The sequence below is a fragment of the Indicator indicator genome, chromosome 17, assembly GCF_027791375.1.
Source record: "Indicator indicator isolate 239-I01 chromosome 17, UM_Iind_1.1, whole genome shotgun sequence".
NCBI lineage: Eukaryota > Metazoa > Chordata > Aves > Piciformes > Indicatoridae > Indicator > Indicator indicator.
The window spans coordinates 16,357,847-16,373,804 of record NC_072026.1 but is presented as its reverse complement, the minus strand read 5'-3'; the positions used below and the strand labels follow the sequence as shown (position 1 = coordinate 16,373,804).

Sequence of the window (15,958 nt, the reverse complement as noted above, 5' to 3'; positions counted from 1 at the left end):
TGATGTCTGCTGCCTGCTCTTTACCTTGACCAATTTTAACAGGACTAGGCTGGTGCATGGACATTGCCTCCCCAGGAGGTTGAACCAAGGCTCAGCATGCCCTGGGACACAGGTCTGAATACCAAAATGGGACATTTTCAGACAGCCCTGGTGTCATTTTGCAATTAGTTTTCCACCTTATTAATGAGAACAAATGTTTATAGAGCTCTGAGGAAATCCTGCACATCTCAATAGGAGCACATGAAGAGGACAAAGAGCAGCTCTTTGGGGATGAGCCCCCAGCAAGATGCACACCACCACCAGAAGAAATCTCACAGCCTTGCCTCTCCTTGGCAGAAAAGCAGCTCACAATTGCCTGAGATACATTTTGATGTTCACAGTGCCCAAGTTATTTAGCAATTAGTAGAATTTTAGAAGTATTTTAGAGTTTAGAATTAAAATCAAGCCTAATTATAGAATCATTAAGGTTGGAAGAGACCTCTAAGATCATGAAGTCCAATCTTCAGCCTACCATGGCAACTAAGCTATGCCCCAAAGTGCCATGCCCACACATTTCTTGAACACCTCCAGGGCTGGGGACTCCACCACCTCCCTGAGCAGCCTGTTCCAATGCCTGACCACTCTACAAACAGAGAAAATTTTCTTAATTTCCAACCTAATATTTACTCAGGCTGGGTCTGGAAGCCAGGTGAGTCCTACCACACTGCTACTCTACAGAAAAAAAATAGGCAGCATGTGAAGTGTCCCCAGGTTTCATGGCTGGACAAAGCAACCAGCCACGGCATTCCCCCCAGATCCAAGCATTCCTTTGGGAATGTCCCAGTGTCTCCTGGAATCTCTCTGTAGCTTCACCTCTTCACTAACACTTTCCTGACCCAGCAGCAGCAGAGAGCAGAGCGTTGAGAAGAAGGAGAGCCAAGGATAGATCCAGCCAAGGGACAACACACTGAGTGGGTTCCAGAAAAGCATCAAAGCAAAGCCACCAGTGCCACATTCTCCCTCTGCAGCCTGGATTTACCTGGTTTGGTGACACTTCAGCTCAATGGGAGGATGCTCTTGTCCCTCTCATTTCCTGGTGAGGACCAGTTTTATAGTGCTCCTCTGGAGGAGGAGCCTGGGGCTGGTTGCTTCACACATTGGCACCTGGAGCATTTTGGAGATAGGAATTTCCTTGAACTTTGTCAGTTACTGTCCTGATTTTTTTTCCCCTTATTTCCTGAAACCAGGGGGGGTTTCTCCTCTGTTCAGCAGAGCAACAACCACCCATCCTCATCTATTCCCCCCACCCTCTCCATCCCCAGGGGCTGATGTCATCACACTTAAAAATTCAGTTGCACCAAAAAAACACAAATCAAGAAAGCAAATTGCCTTTCAGGAGCATATATAAACCCTGCCACCAAAGCACCTTGCAGACACCACCTCTCCTCTCCCATCCCTCCAATCAAGCCACACAACACTGGGGACGAAGATCTGGGAGCAGCTACCAGCATGGTCTACTTAACCTTGCAGGTAACTACCATTGCATGAACCAAACCTACCCATCTCTGAGCTGTCCTTTTCCACTTTACGGAGACAAAAACATTTTTCTCAGGTGGTTCCTTGCTTTCCTTTTCCACTTTAAGGAGAGAAAGTCCTTTTCCAGGTGGTCCTTCACTTTCCTTTTCCACTTTAAGGAGAGAAAGTCCTTTTCCAGGTGGTTCCTCACTTTCCCACTTTCAGGAGATAAAGTCATTTTCTGGGTGGTTCCTCAACTGGTCCAAATTATCATGAGATGAGGACTTGCCCCAATAAGAACAAGATCAGATGGTTTCACCCACAGTTTTCTCATAGATACTAACCTGCTCCTTCCATGCCTGTGCCTTTTCTGCATCCCAAACAGATGTTTTGCATGTTCCCACAGCAGGGGGGTGTTGTTGTTGGGATCTTCGGTGTTGTTGGGATCTTCTGGGTGGTTCTTTTCTCCTGGTATCCCCTCTGAGCTGGTCCTGCTCACAGCTGTGGGAGGATTTCATGGTCTGAAGAGGCTGTGCTGCCTGTCCTACTGTACTGCTTGATTTCCCTGGCTGTTCTTGGCACCTCTGCTGGACTCAGCTCTGGAAAATATGATTTTTTTTTTTTTTTCTTCTCCTTTCAATCTGTAGCTTAATCCTCTCGTTTGATCTGGAGGTGGCTCACGGTGCCACCTTAGAGGCACGACCAGTAAAACAGCTCTGAAATAGTTCAAGCAGCTCTGGTGACCAATGTCCTCTTTTTTTTTTCCCTTTCTCTCTCTCTCTCTCTTCCAGAAATCCCAGAAGGTCTTGGCAACCTCCCGGCAACTTCACAAAACTGCTGCTCACGGTTCGTATCCCTCTGCAGGACAGCAGTCCCTGCCTTCTCCTAGAGACCATCTCCAAATAATCCATCTCACTGCTAAAACAACAACAACAAAAAATTAAAAAAAAAAAAAAAGGCAGCAAGCTCTGGGCTTAGGGAAGTGAGAGAAACCACTCAGATTGTTGGAGGAGAAGCATGCTTTGGGGGATGGGGTCTTGTGGTGGTGCTTGCCTTCAGCTGCTAAAAAACCAGGAGAGAAGTACCAGGTGAGGAAAATGTTGATGGTTAAGCCAGTGCTAAACCAGGACCTTCAACTGCTTTAGAACCAGGCTTTCCAAATTCTTCCTCTTTGACCATAAATGTAAGATATTGAAACTGTAACTATCAACAGACTGCTCAGATCCTCAAATTCTTTTGTTGTTAGTTCTGTAAAGCTCCTTTCCAACCCAAACCATTCTGATTCCATGATCCTATGACTCTATAGTTCCATAATTCTAAGGTTCCATAAGCCTATAATTCCATAATTCTTTGGTTCCATGATTCTCTGAGTCTCTGACCTTCTGGTTCTCTCATACATCTGATCCTCCTATTAGGACTGCTCAAAGTGACTCTCAATGTCCTAGGTGAAGGAAAGACTCACAATATCCTAGGTGATGGACGGGCTCTCAGTGTTTGGGTGAAGGAAACCCTCTCAGTGTCCTGGGTGAAGGAAAAACTCCCAATATCCTAGGTGAAGGAAGGGCTCTCAGTGTTCTGAAGGAAGGAAGGACTCTCAATGTCTGGGTGAAGGAAACATTCTTAATGTCCTGGATGAAGGAAGGACTTTTAGTGTTCTGAGTGCAGCTTCTCTGAGCAGATTTTCCTCCTGCCTCTCCAGTCCAGCCTGGCTTCACTGTTTCCTTCTCCTCGAGAGGCTTGGTGCCTTCCTTTGTGAATAAAACTCTCAAGAAGGACACTGATTTTGGAGGACACTGATTTTGGAGGACACTGATTTTCACCAGCAGCTGGTTTCTGCTGAGCTGTGTGGGTTCCTATAGAGATGTATTTCATGGAGCTGCTGCAAGGGGTGGATTTTCTCCCCGTGAGTCATGGTGATGATGACATTCTCAGCTGTGTTTACAAGCGGTTTTTAGACTCCTGGGCTCTAGGTGAGTCCAAATCCACTGGCGAGCAAACTGTGAGTCAGTTGGCATGACATTTAGAGTGAATCTGAGCAAGGGAAATGAGGGAAGGGTCATTGTTTTTATTATTAGTTAATTGGCTTCTTTTCTGCTTTAAAAACACCAAGTGTCATCTGTACCTGCTGATCTTGAGGAGCTTTCCTGTAAGATGTTGAAACAAAGGGCTTTGGTTTTCTCGCTTCGCTCATCATGAGTTATTCATCTGCTGAGTTTCATAGAATCAGAGAAGTGTTTGGGTTGGAAAAGACTTTTAAGATAATCAAGTCCAGACGTCAACCTGACACCTGCATGGCCCTTAAGCCATGTCCCAAAGTGCCATGGCCACACATTTCTTGAACACCTCCAGGAATGGTGACTCCTGGGCAGCCTGTTCCAATCCCTGACCACTCTTGCAGGAAAGAAATTTTTCCTAATCTCCAACTGAAAGCTCTAGCTGGAGCAATTCCAGGCCACTTCCTCTCTTTCTGTCACCTCGTACTACTGTTCTACCTATCTGAGCCTGCTCTCTTCATCTACCTTTGCCCATCCATAAATACACTGAGACCAGGTAGTGAAGACCTGAGAACCATCAGCACATGGCCCACACGTTTTTAGCCTCTTCCCTCTCTCGATGCTGCAGTGGTGGCCAGGAGCGCGCCAGAGGAGTCTGTGACCAGCAGCTTTGCCTCCTTCATCCATGCAGTTCGACCTGAGCACTTGTCCAACACTGTTTGTCACAGAAGCAAGAGGATGATCCTGGACAGCATCGGGGTTGGCCTTGTGGGCAGCACCACGCCTGTCTTCGATATCGCTCTGCAGTACTGCCAGGTAGGGACAGCCTCCCCTTGCCTTATGGCGACACCCCCACCCCAATGCCACTGCCACCACCATCACCACTGCTATCATCACCACCACCATCACAACCACCACCAGCCCTTCACCCCCGCCACCACGGCCACCATCATCTCTACTACCCTCCCTACCACCACCACCAAACTCAACCTCTACACTCACCACCACCACCAAGGCTTTATCTGGCACCACACACTCATTGCTTCACCCAAGGTCCTCACCTGACTGTCCCTCCCTTTGACAGGAGCTCTACTCTCCAGTTGCTGTCAGCTCAGTCTATGGCAAGCCAGGTGTGAAGCTGTCCCCAACCCTGGCTGCCTTCACCAATGGAGTTGCGGTAAGGCAAGGCTCCTCCAGGAGAAGCTCTGCTCTGTGGTGCCTTCAAAGACATCAGTTAGTACTGCAGGAAGCAGATGGGTGACTGGGAGGGGAAATGGAGGGGCAGGGGGGAAGAAGTCCTTTTAGAGGGACCAAACAGCCACCAGAGGGACCATGAGGTGACTTGGTGGATGTTCATAAATAGTCAGTCACAGAATCACAGAATGATAGGGGTTGGAAGGGACCTCTGAAGATCATTGAGCCCAACTCCCCTGCCAGAGTGCCCGACCACTCTTTCAGGAGAGAAATTGTCCCTCATATCCAGTCTGTTGTAGACAACACTTATCAGCAAGGACCCCAAGCTCCCTCAGCTTCCAGCCCCTCCCACCAGCATGTTCTTATCTCCATTTCTCTGACAGACTCACTCCATGGACTTTGATGATACTTGGCACCCTGCTACTCACCCCTCAGGCGCTGTGCTGCCAGCTCTTCTGGCAGCTTCCCAGATGTTACCTCCAGGCACCAAACCCAGTGGCATGGATTTCCTGCTGGCATTTAACGTGGGCCTGGAAGTTCAAGGAAGGCTCATGCATTTCTCCACTGAGGCTCACGACATCCCAAGAAGGTAAACCTCTTTTTCTTCACCCAGCAGAAAGAGGGTTGGTGAAGTTGTTCTGGTCTGTTCAAGGGTTTAACCACTGTGGATCAGGATAGAGCCCTACTGAGAGCCAAATGCCAGTTCTAGCAGAGCTGGTGAGGAACCACATATTCGTTTGGCAGCCTCCAGTGATGCTGCCTCAGAAATAACCACCAAGAGGACTACCATTGAGTCTGCAGTGTCATCATCATGAGCAAGGGCTGCTGTGACCGGACAAGGGGTGATGGTTTGAATTAAAAGAGAGAGACTGGAGAGAAGGGAGAAATGTTTGACACTGAGGGTGGTGAGAGCCTGGCCCAGACTGTCCACAGTGGTGGGAGATGCCCCATCCCTGGAACCATTTCAGGTCAGGTTGTTTGGGGCTCTGAGCAACCTGCTCCAGTTTCAGATGTCCCTGCTGGCTGCAGAGGGTTGGACCTGAGCTCACTCCTTGTCTACTGTGGGGTAACAAGTAGACACCTGGGTTTTGATGGCTACATTTAGAGTCAGGTGAATCCCACCTGCACCAGAGCCATGAGGACTCTCCAGGGGCTGACTTGGCTGCTCCTTCCCATTCCCATAGGGCAGGGCTGGTAGGTGAGGCCCTTGGGTGCTGCCGAGGTGAGGTTCTCGAGATGCTCACATCTGCCATTTCCCCTTCAGGTTCCACCCTCCCTCGGTGGTGGGTACCATGGGCAGTGCCGCAGCCACTGCCAAGCTGCTGTCCCTCAGCACGGCGCAGTGCACCCACGCTCTGGGCATCGCTGCGTCGCTCGCGGGGGCACCCATGGCCAACGCTGCCACCCAGGCCAAGCCGCTGCACATTGGCAACGCCACCCGCCTGGGCTTCGAGGCAGCTCTGCTGGCTGCCCGGGGCATGGAGGCCAGCCCCTTGATCCTGGATGACATCCCTGGCTGCTCCGGATTCAGCGTCTTCTACGGTGTCTATCAACCCAAGCTGCTCTCCACACCCAGCGAGCACCACGAGTTCCTCCTGGAGAAGCAGGATATTGCTTTCAAGAGGTTCCCAGCCCACCTGGGCATGCACTGGGTGGTGGATGCTGCCCTGTCTGTCCGGAACCTCTTCATCAACTACGCAGGCTCCTTCTCTCCCTCTTTGATCCGCACCATCGTGCTGAAGATCCCGGTGTCCAAGTACATCAACCGGCCCTTCCCCAGCTCAGAGCACCAGGCCAGGCACTCCTTCCAGTTCAATGCCTGTGCTGCCCTGCTGGATGGCGAGGTGGGGCTCAGCTCCTTCGCAGAGACCAGCATCCACCGGCAGGAGCTGAGGGAGCTGCTGGACAAAGTGGTGGTGGAGCACCCCGAAGACAACGTGGCCAACTTCGACAAGATGTATGGAGAGGTAGCGCTGCTCCTGCACAGCGGAGATGTCCTGACAGGCAAATGTGACACTTTCTATGGCCACTGGAGGAAGCCCCTGAGCAAAGAATCGCTCCTGAAGAAGTTTCGATCCAATGCCTCTCACGTGCTTCCGCAGGAAAAGGTAGAGACCATCATCACCATGGTGGACAACCTGGAGACCCTGTCAGACAGTTCCCAGCTGGCCTGCAGCCTGTGATGGAACAGCAAGTAGGGGGTCGAGGAGAGACTTGTCCTGGTGAAACTCTGATTCCTTTCTTCATTGGTGCTTTACCATTGATTTCCCACGACAGGATAGTTCCCACCCTATGGAGCCAAAGTAGATGCTTCAATACCACAGGAGCCCAAGAGGCAGGAGAAGTGTCTCTGGCAGTAATTAGCATGCAGATGAAATTTCAGCTCATGGTTGATGCTGAGTAGCTGAAGAACCACCACAAATACAAACAAAATAAAAAAAAAAAAAAAGGAAAGAAAGAAAGAAAAATCCCATGGGAATCTCTGAGGATGCTGAGGGACCATCTGGAAGCTACTTCTCCAGAAGGAATTGTCTCGGATGGTTTCGGAAGGTGCATTTCAAGTTTTGTCTTCTGTGCAGAACCACCAGCTCTGGGGAGAAAAGGAGGTTCAACTGCTAAGTGGGTGCTTTTCTCAGTGCTCTTCTGGGCACTCTTCAGATGGTTGGTTGGTCATGCTGGCCAGAGGGACAACCCATCAGTGACTGCAGACTGCTCTGCCTGCAAAAGTCTCAGGCAGAGAGGGAATGTTTTTCTCTTCCAGTAAATCCTCCCAGCTCCCCAGACCTTTGGAAGTGTTTGTCACCTTTCTGCTGGTTCCAGGACCCTCAAAACCTTTTGTCTCTTCTGAACGAAAGGCAATGGGTAGGCAAAGAGCTCACCTTCAGTCCTACACCCACATCCCATGTCTCCCATGAGGTGATCCCTGCCAGCACCAGGGCTCGGCTACATCATCCCTCCTGGCTTTGCCCAGACATCTCCTCAGAGCTGGCTCACCAGAGGGGGATCTCTATATTTGGTGCACAATGGGCATCTCTGGATGGTGACTTGGGCACATACCTGCTGTAAGTGACATTGGAAGAGGAGGGACAGCTGACTGAGGCTCAGCTCTTAGCTCATCTAGGATGAAATTGGTACTTGTGCTCCACCAAAAGGCTTCCTCGTTCTGTGTCCTTTCTGAGCAGTGAGATGGAGAACCATAAGAACATTACCCTGGACATTTACCAGACACTGTGATTGCTTCCATTATGATCATGGTGTAGGAAGGGAACCTGTTGCTGAAGTGAGGGTGGGATGAGACAGGCAAGAGAGAACATGGGCTGGTTCCTCTTCAGCTTGCTGGTAGTGGTCTATGCAGAGAACTTCCCAGCCAGAGCCAAACTGTTTGTCCACTCTCCTACTGTCCATCATGTCCACACTGAATCTTTCTGAATAAAGAAATGAAGGAAATCCACTTTCTGCATTAAGATTTCATGCTGCATGCTGTAGACCACCAGGTTTTCAATTTGATTCTGAAGTTACACAATAAAGGCTGTTGCAAGAGGTGGGAGCCCAGCAAAGGCTAGGACACTACCAGCTAGAAGGCTGGCTTGTAGCCAGTGACTTCTTCAGAGCCAGATATTTACACTGAGCACTTCAGGCTCTTGCTTGTCCTGATGAGAGCAGCAGATGTTACCCAGCAAAGCCTGGCTGTGGTTGAACATGAGCTCTCAACAGAGAGAAGTCTCCTTTTACTTCACAGAAACTCAGAATCTCAGCATAGAGGGGGTTGACCATCCAGTCCAACTCCCCTGCTAAAGCAGGAGCAGCCACAGCAGCTTGCCCAGGATCATAATGGCCAGGTGGGGTTGGAAGCTTTGCAGAGCAATAGACTCCACAACTTCTCTGGGCAGCCTGCTCCAGTATCCTCACAACAAAGAAGTTTCTCCTCCTGTTCAGATGGAACTCCTAGTGAGTTCCACTTTGTGCCCATTGCCCCTTGTCCTGTCACTAGCCAGGACACTGAGAAAAGTTTGGCTCCATCTTCTTGCCCCCCCACCTTTAGCTCTTGCAAGCATTGATCAGATCCCCTCTGGGGCTGCTCTTCTCCATGCTCAACAGCCCCAGGGCTCTCAGCCTTTGCTTCTCACAGAGATGCTCCAGGCCCCTCAGCATCTCTCCAGTAGTTCCCTGCCTCCCTTGAACTGGGAAGCCCAGAACCATGTCTCCTCATAGCTAAACCTCTAATATGAAACAAAGCTGCTTTGGGGGGGCTCACAGCAATGAAGTTTCTCCTCGTGTTCAGACAGAACTTCCTGGGTTCCAGTTTGTGCCCGTTGCACCTTGTCCTTTAATTGGGCACCAGGAGCTACAGACATACCTCAGATGTGTTTCATTCATGGTATTTCCTCTAAAAACTCAGGGCCCTGAAAACACCTCCAGCATCCCAGCCCAGGGGAGTGCCTCACTCCCTATTTCCAGTCTCAAACAGCAGATGTGTCACATCCTTAGGGAATTAGGAGGCCCAAACCCCTGGCAAGGGAAGTGAAGCCTTACAAGAGCCAAGGGAATAAATGGCCTGTGTGAAATTAGAGACCAGCCCGTGTGACACCGAGGGTGTCGGGTGATTAATATAGTGCCACCAAAGTCCCTGACTTCTCCTCTCTGGATGAATAAGAAAAGAGCCACTGTCCTTCATGCTGCTGCCGTTCCAAGGTAAACGACACTGAAAATTAAGAAAAGGAAATGTTTCTCCCCAAACATATTTATGGTAGGAACTCAATAAATGTAAGGACACCTCCAGTGCAGAGCCAGGCTCAGTCTGGGTTAGTAATCAAGCAGTAACTGCAATCCCACACCAGAAATTCAGGGACTCATAAGCTCACAACATCCTTTTGGCTTGGAATTCATCCAGCCAAGCCCTTAACCCAGCACTGCCAGGGCACCACTAAACCATGGCCCTCAGCACCACGTCTCCATGGCTTTGAAACCCATCCATGGATGGGGACTCCACCACTGCCCCAGGCAGCCTGGGCCAGCCCTTGATGACTCTCAAGGGGAAAAAATTTCTCCTTGTGCCCAGCCTAAACCTCCCCTGGGACATCTAGAGACTGTTTCCTCCTGTGCTCTCACTTGCTCCTTGGGAGAAGAGACCAGCCCCTACCTGTATCCAATCTCCTTTCAGAGTCTCACTTCTCCTCCTTTCAGAAGGTCTCTCCTCAGCCTCCTTTTCTCCAGGGTGAACAACCCCAGGTACCTCAGCTGCTCCTCACCAGATCTGCTCTCCAGACCCTTCCTCAGCTTTGTTGTCCGTCTCTGGACCCACTCCAGCACCTCAGTGTCATGAATTTGGTTGGAAGCTGTGTCCACACAATGGTCACTCACTGACTGCTCACTCTAGTCAGGAATTTGTTCCTTAGGTGAAGGGCTCCACCAGCACAAGCCCTTGGCCAAGGAGAAGCCCTGACCAGTGGAGAGCAGTGGAAAAGGTGAGGCAGTGCTGGTGGGAGCAGGAGGCCATGTCAGCCCTCTCCCGTGGCCATTGACCCTCTCCCATAGGCAAGACCCACCCACAGACATTGGGACCCACCCTTGGGGATCAGGACCGGACCCCTCTCTCAGCACCCTGGACAGCATTCGGCAGCTCCACTCCCCTTGGAGGCCCTCTTTGGGGGGTTGCTTCTCGAACTCCATTCCCAAGACGAAAGATCTGAGATGTCTGTGGCTTTGTCCCATGGCAGCTCTGGTCTTTAACCACTTCCCAAAGTGGTTCAATCCCAACTGGAATCAGCTTCATCCCTAGGGCCACCACCAGCAGCAGAAAAAAAAAAATAATTTTTTTTGGGGACTGTAGATGTCAGAAGAGACCTCTCTGCCTTCCAGCCCTTCTTAACGGTGCTACCACAGCATGGCCACCTGGGGAACTGCTCCTCTTGAAGAACTCTGAATCCTTCTTCAGAGGTTTTTAGAATCTTAAGAACTTAGAACTGGTTGGGTTGGAAGAGACCTTTCAGATGATCAAGTCCAAGCACTACCCCAGTACTCCAGGCCACCACTAAACCGTGTTCCTCAGCACCACATCTTCATGGCTTTGACACCCCTCCAAGGATGGAGACTCCACCACTGCCCTGGGCAGCCTGGGCCAGGCTTTGACAAGTCTTTTGGGGAAGAAACTGTCTGAAGGGGGTGGGTGTGGAAACCAGTCTCCCTGGAGAGGAGGGAGGACCACACAAACTGGTGAAATCAGCAGCCCAGCTGAAGTGCATGTACACCAATGCACACAGTATGGGCAACAAACAAGATGAACTGGAACTCTTGGTTCACCAGGAAGACTATGATGTAGTTGCCATCACAGAAACGTGGTGGGACGATTCTCACAATTGGAGTACTGCACTGGGGGGTTATAAGCTCTTTAGGAGAGACAGGCAAGGGAGAAGAGGAGGAGGGGTGGCCCTGTATATTAGGGAATCTTTTGATGCCTCAGAACTTGAGGTTGCAGATGAAAGGATTGAATGCTTGTGGGTTAAAACCAGAGGGAGGCCACACAAAACTGACATCCTGGTTAGAGTCTGTTATAGACCACCCACCCAGGATGAGGAGGCCGATGAGATATTCTATAAGCAGCTGGAAGCTGTCTCAAGATCATCAGACCTTGTCCTTGTGGGGGACTTTAGCCTACCAGACATCTGCTGGGAACTTAATTCAGCAGAGAGGAGACAGTCCAGAAGGTTCCTAGAGTGCATGGATGACAACTTCCTGATGCAGCTCTTAGGTGAACCTACCAGGGGCAAGGCTCTGCTTGATCTGCTGTTCTCAAATAGAGAAGGGCTGGTGGGAGATGTGATGGTTGGAGGCTGTCTAGGGTGCAGCGACCATGAGATAGTGGAGTTTTCAATATGCAGGGAAATAGGGAGGAGCAGTAACAGAACCCTCACTTTGGACTTTCGGAGGGCAAACTTCAGGTTGTTCAGGCAACTTATTCGGAAAGTTCCCTGGGTAACAGCCCTTAAGAAGAAAGGGGTCCAGGATGGTTGGACCTACTTCAAACAGGAGCTCTTAAAGGCACAGGAACTGGCAGTTCCCACATGCCGTAAGACGAGCCGGCGGGGAAGACGACCGGCCTGGATGAGCAAGCAGCTCCTGAAGGATTTAAGGGAAAAAAAGAGGGTTTATTGCCTTTGGAAAGCGGGGAGGCAACTAGTGATATGTTTAAGGATGTTGCTAGATCATGTAGAAGAAAAATTAGAGAGGCCAAAGCACAGTTAGAAATTAAACTGGCCGCTTCCGTGAAGGACAACAAAAAGCATTTTTATAAATATATTAATGCTAAAAAGAGGGGCAAGAGGAGCCTCCACTCTTTATTGGACGTGGAGGGTAACATTGTAACTAAGGATGAGGAGAAGGCTGAGATTCTAAATACCTTCTTTGCCTCCATTTTCAACAGTAAGGCAGGAGGACTTCAGGATAACTGGCCTCCTGAGCTGGTCGATGGGGTCAAGGAGCAGTGTTGTACTCCTGAAATCCATGTGGAATTAGTTCGAGACTTGTTGAGTCACTTGGATATTCACAAGTCCATGGGACCTGATGGGATTCATCCTAGGGTGCTGAAAGAGCTGGCAGATGAGCTGGCCAAGCCTCTCTCCATCATTTTCCACCAGTCCTGGCTCACTGGAGAGGTCCCAGAAGACTGGAAACTGGCCAGTGTGACACCCATCCACAAGAAGGGACGGACAGAAGAACCTGGGAACTACAGGCCTGTCAGCCTGACCTCAGTGCCAGGGAAAATCATGGAGCAGATTGTCTTGGGGGCAATCACTGCATACCTGAAGGATAGCCAAGGAATCAGGCCCACCCAACATGGATTTAGGAAGGGCAGGTCCTGCCTCACCAACCTGATCTCCTTCTATGATCAGGTGACAAGCCTGGTGGATGTGGGAAAGGCTGTGGATGTAGTCTACCTGGACTTCAGCAAGGCCTTTGACACTGTCCCCCACAGCAAACTCTTGGCCAAGCTGTCAGCCTGTGGCTTGGACAGCAGCACTCTGTGCTGGGTTAGGAACTGGCTGGAGGGCAGAGCCCAGAGAGTGGTGGTGAATGGTGCCACATCCAGCTGGCAGCCTGTCACTAGTGGTGTCCCCCAGGGATCAGTGCTGGGCCCCATCCTGTTCAATATCTTTATTGATGATCTGGATGAGGGGATTGAGTCCATCATCAGTAAATTTGCAGATGACACCAAGCTGGGAGCAGGTGTTGATCTGTTAGAAGGTAGAAGGGCTCTGCAGAGGGACCTTGACAGGCTGGACAGATGGGCAGAGTCCAACAGGATGGCATTCAACAAATCCAAGTGCCGGGTGCTGCACTTTGGCCACAACAACCCCCTGCAGAGCTACAGGCTGGGGTCAGAGTGGCTGGAGAGCAGCCAGGTGGAAAGGGACCTGGGGGGACTGATTGACAGCAGCTGAACATGAGCCAGCAGTGTGCCCAGGTGGCCAAGAGAGCCAATGGCATCCTGGCCTGCATCAGGCATAGTGTGGCCAGCAGGAGCAGGGAGGTCGTTGTACCCCTGTACACAGCACTGGTTAGGCCACACCTTGAGTACTGTGTCCAGTTCTGGGCCCCTCAGTTTAGGAAAGATGTTGAATTGCTGGAGCATGTCCAGAGAAGGGCAACGAGGCTGGTGAGAGGCCTTGAGCACAAGCCCTATGAGGAGAGGCTGAGGGAGTTGGGACTGTTTAGCCTGGAGAAGAGGAGGCTCAGGGGTGACCTCATTGCTGTCTACAACTACCTGAAGGGAGGTTGTAGCCAGGAGGGGGTTGGTCTCTTCTCCCAGGCAACCAGCAGCAGAACAAGAGGACACAGTCTCAAGCTGCACCAGGGGAGGTTTAGGCTGGAGGTGAGGAGAAAGTTCTTCACAGAGAGAGTGGTTGGCCATTGGAATGTGCTGCCCAGGGAGGTGGTGGAGTCCCCATCCCTGGAGGTGTTCAAGAGGGGATTGGACGTGGCACTTGGTGCCATGGTTTAGATAGGCATGAGGTGTAGGGTGACAGGTTGGACTCCATGATCTTTGAGGTCTCTTCCAACCTTCTTGATTCTTGAAATTGTTTTTTATTAACTAAAGACAGAAATCCTACTTTTATGACTGACATTTGAAACCTGTCCTAGGTATGCCAAATAAAAACTTGAACATTTAAGATGGCCACCAAAAGTGTGGCTTCTGCTGGCAAATGGGCAGGGTACAGATTGTGGTCAGGGTTCACTTCTGTTGCCTGCAGCCACGTCTCTGCAGTACTTGGAGACCTCAATCAGGTTCCCATCAGGGTCTCGGAAGTAGATGGATGTTATAGGACCCATGGCACCAGTTCTGGCCACAGGACCTTCATCAATAGTCACCCCACAGGCCTGGGAGGAGACATAAGAGCAGGGGGTTAATGCTGCAGGTAGTCCCACCAGGGTATTGTATGCTCTTCACCCCAGCCTTGAGAACATGAGGTGTTGGAGGAGACAGTTCTGACATCGCCCCCAGAGCGTCACTCAGGAGGCTCTGGCTTCTGCCTCTTGAGGGTCACACTGCACTGGGGACACTCTGTGCCTTCCTCACCTTCAGATGATCCAGCAGCTGGTCCAGGGCCATCTCTGTGATAAGGCAGATATCTGCAGAACCAGGGACTGGACACTGAGCCTTGGGTTCCAGCTCCTTCCCAGCCTCATGCAGGTTCAACTTCTGGTTGCCAAAGTGCAAAGCTTTGCGGTTCCCCTGTCCCAAAGGAGAGACTCAAAGTGTGATGGGACTTACAGGGCTGGAAGCCTTCAGCATCTACTCATCTGTGTGGTCCTCCCAGCCCTGAGGACCTGGCTGTAGTCCTGCTGAGTCTGGGCTCTTGCTGTGGACAAGAACTGACCAGTGCAAGGCTCCCATGACATCCCTCAAGATGCAGAGTGGCCCAAGAACATCCTACAGCCACAGGCAGCTACTTCCAAACCAGAGTGAGGTAAGTTCTCAGTTTGGGGCATTCTGGCCTAGAACTGCAGCTGAAGGTCCCCCAGACCGAAGCTGAGCCTGTGCCCCATATTACCTTGAAAGTCACCACTTGCATGCCCAAGACTTTGGAGTAAAAGTCCACAGTGTCCTCAATGCTCTTCACAGTCAACACAAGGTGGTCCAGGCGCTGGATGAAACATGGGGGTGGACTCACTTGCTTCTCCTTCCAGGACATCATCTCAGGGCTGGGAACCAGAACATGAAGTTTAGGAGCATCCAGCTACTCAGGGACATGGTCCAGGGAGTGACCGTGGAGAATGTGAATGGAGATCAAAGAGGTTTTCTTTTGGCCTGCAGGTGGCACAAGCACAGAAGCAATAAATTCTCCTTCCTGAAAGGGCCTCAGACCCCTGTCTTGTTCTGGTGGGACCTGAACATTCCAGAGCCCCTATGAGGGCCAGATCTGGAGGACCAGCTGGGGACTCCACCACTGCCCTGAGCAGCCTGGTTCAGGCCTTGACAACCCTCAAGGGCAAAAAATTTTTCTTCATGTTCCAACCTAAATCTTCCCTGAGCAACCTGAGGCCATTTCCTGTCTCCTGTTCTTCAGGAGAAGAGACCAACCCCCACCTGGCTCCAAGCTCCTTTCAGGTTTAGCAACCTCACCTCCAAGCAACTTGGTCCTTCTGCAAAGTCCTATCCACCCAGGAAGTCTTCCTGGCTGCTCCCAAGCTGCAGAGCCCTCATGGCAAAGCCTACAGCTCCCAAACTTCTCCTCCCACACCAGCCCCTCAGCAAACTGCAGGGAGATCAGACAGCATAAAGTCAGCTGAGTACCTGCAAGAGACTACCAAGAGCTTGGGCAAGCTGGTGCCAGATGGTTCCTTTATGACCATCCCCTTCCTGCAGCCCGGAGCTGGGCCGTGGGAGCAGCAACGTCACAGGAAAAGGAGGGGGAAAAGCCAAGGAGATTAGAAACCAGAGCTGCCAGCAGAGCTGTACCTTGACCTGAAGGACATAAAAGTCCAACTACTTGGAGCTGCTTCAAAAAAAAAAAAAAAAAAAAAAAAGTCCAATCCTTAGAGTCTGAATATTTTAACCACTTAATGTTAATCTTCTCTGTCAAAGCACAGCTGAGGGTGGTCCTCAGACTGGGGTGACTTACTGGTAAGAAGAAGCAAGGATGTCCCCTGGAGGAGTTGTGGCAAGCAGCTGCAGTATGTTCCCCACCTCCCTGGCAGCAGGCAGCTGTGCCTGTTGACCTCTTTGCCTCTGAGTTTATTCTCTACCAGGCAACACGCTGAGGTCCTTCTGCCCTGTG

At 50.9% G+C, this 15,958-nt stretch overlaps 2 protein-coding genes across 2 annotated transcripts; one reads left to right on the top strand and one right to left on the bottom strand.

Moving 5' to 3' along the window:
• Positions 1-1,488: 1,488 nt before the first annotated feature.
• On the top strand, positions 1,489-6,865 carry LOC128972763 (cis-aconitate decarboxylase-like). Its single transcript, XM_054388870.1, is given in 8 exon segments — positions 1,489-1,509; positions 2,286-2,344; positions 3,354-3,384; positions 3,386-3,464; positions 4,117-4,304; positions 4,573-4,665; positions 5,066-5,271; positions 5,947-6,865. Coding segments are annotated over 8 exon segments (1,596 nt in total).
• Positions 6,866-13,904: 7,039 nt separating this feature from the next.
• Positions 13,905-14,890, bottom strand: GLOD5 (glyoxalase domain containing 5). The gene is made up of 3 exons (XM_054388869.1): positions 14,732-14,890; positions 14,257-14,412; positions 13,905-14,057 (listed from the first exon to the last, which is right to left on the bottom strand). The coding sequence occupies exons 1-3, from the start codon at positions 14,873-14,875 to the stop codon at positions 13,905-13,907; spliced, it is 453 nt and encodes a 150-aa protein (XP_054244844.1). The 5' UTR covers positions 14,876-14,890.
• Positions 14,891-15,958: the final 1,068 nt, after the last annotated feature.